Raw genomic sequence first — 3,729 nt, 5'->3', positions numbered from 1 at the left:
TGAGAGGGGGCAAATTTAGCGGCGCCATTGGAAACAAGACATTTAATGTTACATGTCCAGCGCGGAGTTGTCCACCGAGTATCGACCTGTTACAGACGACAGGGTACACTTTGCTGCCTTGTTGACCACAGAGGACAGAAGTACCTAAAGCACATATGTGAACTATTTGGTTGAGTACCACCCTCGATATCTGACATACCATATGACGGACCCACAAAGGCCGGATAATTGGCACTTCGTGTATCAAACTACCCATTACCCATAAGAGGGCGTCTCTGGTAAGATCTAATTAAGCAATTTACGATCAATGAAGAAAATAATTATTCATCACACACGCATGTATAGTTGTGATGACATTTAATAAACACAATCAAAGCTGTGATATTAAAGCCAGTAATAAATCTGTCATCATGGCAAAAGCCGTTAGATGTACCTATAGTCGTTAATACAGAACCTATGATCTACGAACTCAAACTTGGAACGTAATCAAACGTTTTGATGACAAGTCATTTCATGAAAACTTGACTACAACTAAGCTATTGTGATTCGAGTTGGTTTGTGTTTCTGTGTTGTATGAATCTGGCCTTACCGTTATTCCAACACAAAGACATTGACGGACTGTACAAGGGGTAGGATTGTTTCGGTTGATCGACCTGAGGAGTGTTATGTGGAGACATTTAGACGGTCAGTGTATTACCGAACCCACTGTATTGACAATCAGCATGGTATTGACAGGTTTAAGTATATTTATGCTAATACTGTAATCGTACATAAAACGACGATCATATAAGTACGGTGTATGTCAACACGTTGTTAATACAGGTTTAGTCCTGCATCAGTTGTCGGGAAGTATTCAAACTATTGTGTATGGGTGTGCATTACATCAGGGTCTCCACGTGTCTTGTACATTTCACCGAAGGTGATGTATATTTCAAACTGTTAATATTTACAAAAATACAACAAAACGCTTTACTATTAATATATCTTGTATACTTGTGTGGTCACGATGAGTTTTGTCTAGCTACAATAAAATATTTGAAAGGTTAATGTCATTGAGTGCACAACACGATGTGATCGTGTGATCTTAACGGAAGTAGGTCATAGTGAATTCGATCGCCTTCAAATATGACATTTCTTCCGAACAGATGTTACTCTGTAACCGCAGAATGTAAAATCGATATTCGAGTCCTTGTTGAGAACTGGCATTTATTTTAGAACATTTCGGGGGCAATGAGTTCGAATCACGAGGAATGAATGTCAGAAGAGTTAATCGAGGAAACAAACCATAAAATATACAACACGGATTAAAATTAAAGTGCATTCCAGGAGCTTAGCGATAAGGGCAGAGTGTTAGACAGGAATGAGGATCAATAGAGGTCACCGGGTTCCGCCAGGCATACCGTTACCGGGAGGGTTTTACGGACATACGTACCTGATGAAGACCATCCATTAATGATGCTTACGGCGTTGGAGAAATCTTTCGGATTCATCACGGGTGCTGCTGCAGATTCAATGTCAAGCTTCATCAATTTGGTATTTTCATAGAGAACTATATAAAATTGGGGCTCTAGGGCTTATTGTGAAGCTCACCCTTTTCTCAGACACCTGGTGTCCTGTACTGTGTACAGTCATTTGATGTTGTATCCCCTCGCTTCTTAATGTCCCTGTTGCTTGATATGAAAGACGTGCAAATCAAAGTGCATACTTGAAAATTGGATATGACCGAAAAATCACACACGTTACTTGGCGGAGAACAGTTAACGAAAAACTGAAAGGTTGAAAACACAACTATGATACACCATCACATCACCATCGAATAACAATTTTTTGTTTGTGTCCTTTTCAGCCATCATCAAACCTTAGCGTATTCTTTCTCTTGCGGGGCTGACGGGTAGCCTTGTGGTTAGAGCGTTCGCTCGTCACGCCGAAGACCTGGGTTCGATTCCCGACATGGATACAATGTGTGAAGCCCATTTCTGGTGTCCCCCGCCGTGATATTGCTGGAATATTGCTAAAAGCGGCGTACACCCATACTCACTCACTCACTCAATCAATCACTTTCTCTTGCTCGGCAGTTAATGTCCCTGTCAGGTACATGCGACCTTGATGTACAAATAATAGGTAATGTAGGAAATAGATTGCACCCGTTTAACATAAATCATTCACTACATTCATACATTCACTACATTCACCCCGCACCCAGTAAGCATGTCGCGTATTGGGAGTCCTATTCCTATTGATCTCTGATGTAGGATGTGAAAAAAAATGATATCAAAACAGACAGGACAATTTCATACATCCATACAAACAAGATGGCCCTGACATCTTAGACGATGCAAATCGCTTTACAGAGTTGTGTCCCTTGACTGTGCCTGCAACCAGTGTCCTGATTATATTTCATCTTGGCCCAAGCGTCCAGGGGAAGCAGTTCGCTGAGCACAATTACGCCTCTTAGCCGTGTCTATGACTGATACTCCTGAGTTCGAATCTCAGATTCGCACTCAAAATGGTTCTTAAATCTTGCCAAATTTCAACGAAAAGGACCGTACAGTCTACATCCAATGCGGGACAGTGTTTTCAGGGTACAACGGTCCTACGTTCAAAGGTGGACTCACATACGACTGCATACAAGGCAGGTTCTAAGCGAATCGGCAGAGAAGCAGCTCAAAGTATGGAATATATTCCGGACTGATAGACCGATACACAAGCAATATTCAGCTATCAGGAAAGAGGTTCCAATATGAATTATATAGGCACATGTTTTCACCATATGCACAGGGTTACGTGGGTTCGTGGGTCAAATGTTCGTGGGTTCGTGGGACAAATGGTCGTGGGTTCGTGGGTCGAATGGTCACGGGTTCGTGGGTCAAATGGTCGTGGGTTCGTGAGTCGAATGGTCGTGAGTTAAGTGGTCGTGAGTCGAATGGTCGTTGGTCAAATGGTCGTGGGTCGAATGGTCGTGAGTTAAATGGTCGTGGGTCGAATGGTCGTGGGTCGAATGGTCGTGAGTCAAATGGTCGTGAGTGGAATTGTCGTTGGTCGAATGGTCGTGAGTCGAATGGTCGTGAGTTAAGTGGTCGTGGGTCGAATGGTCGTGAGTTAAATGGTCGTGAGTCGAATGGTCGTGAGTCAAATGGTCGTGGGTCGAATGGTCGTGGGTCAAATGGTCGTGGGTCGAATGGTCGTGAGTCAAATGGTCGTGAGTCGAGTGGTCGTGGGTCAAATGGTCGTGAGTTAAATGGTCGTGGGTCGAATGGTCGTGGGTTCGTGGGTCGAATGGTCGTGGGTCAAATGGTCGTGAGTCAAATGGTCGTGAGTGGAATGGTCTTGGGTCGAATGGTCGTGAGTCGAATGGTCGTGAGTTAAGTGGTCGTGAGTCGAATAGTCGTGGGTCAAATGGTCGTTGGTCGAATGGTCGTGAGTCAAATGGTCGTAGGTCGAATGGTCGTCGGTCGAATGGTCGTGAGTCGAATGGTCGTTGGTCAAATGGTCGTGGGTCGAATGGTCGTGAGTTAAATGGTGGTTTGTCGAAAGGTCGTGGCTTCGTGGGTCGAATGGTCGTGGCTTCGTGAGTCGAATGGTCGTGGGTCGAATGGTCGTGAGTCAAATGGTCGTGGGTCGAATGGTCGTTGGTCGACTGGTCGTTTGTCGAATCATCGTGGGTCGAAAGGTCGTTAGTCGAATGGTCGTGAGTCGAATGGTCGTGGGTTCGAATCCTAGATTCGCCTC

At 44.4% G+C, this 3,729-nt stretch overlaps 1 protein-coding gene across 1 annotated transcript; it reads left to right on the top strand.

Annotated features, from left to right (window-relative positions):
* The first annotated feature begins 2,847 nt into the window (after nt 1–2,847).
* On the top strand, nt 2,848–3,366 carry LOC139445585 (anti-sigma-I factor RsgI-like). The gene has a single exon (XM_071226745.1). It carries the CDS (start codon nt 2,848–2,850, stop codon nt 3,364–3,366), a length of 519 nt encoding a protein of 172 aa, XP_071082846.1.
* The last annotated feature ends 363 nt before the right edge of the window (nt 3,367–3,729 follow it).

The sequence above is a fragment of the Haliotis cracherodii genome, unplaced genomic scaffold (genome assembly GCF_022045235.1).
Source record: "Haliotis cracherodii isolate W230 unplaced genomic scaffold, xgHalCrac1.p SCAF_10, whole genome shotgun sequence".
In the NCBI taxonomy this organism is placed as follows: Eukaryota; Metazoa; Mollusca; class Gastropoda; order Lepetellida; family Haliotidae; genus Haliotis; species Haliotis cracherodii.
This window is presented reverse-complemented; position numbering and strand designations above follow the sequence as displayed.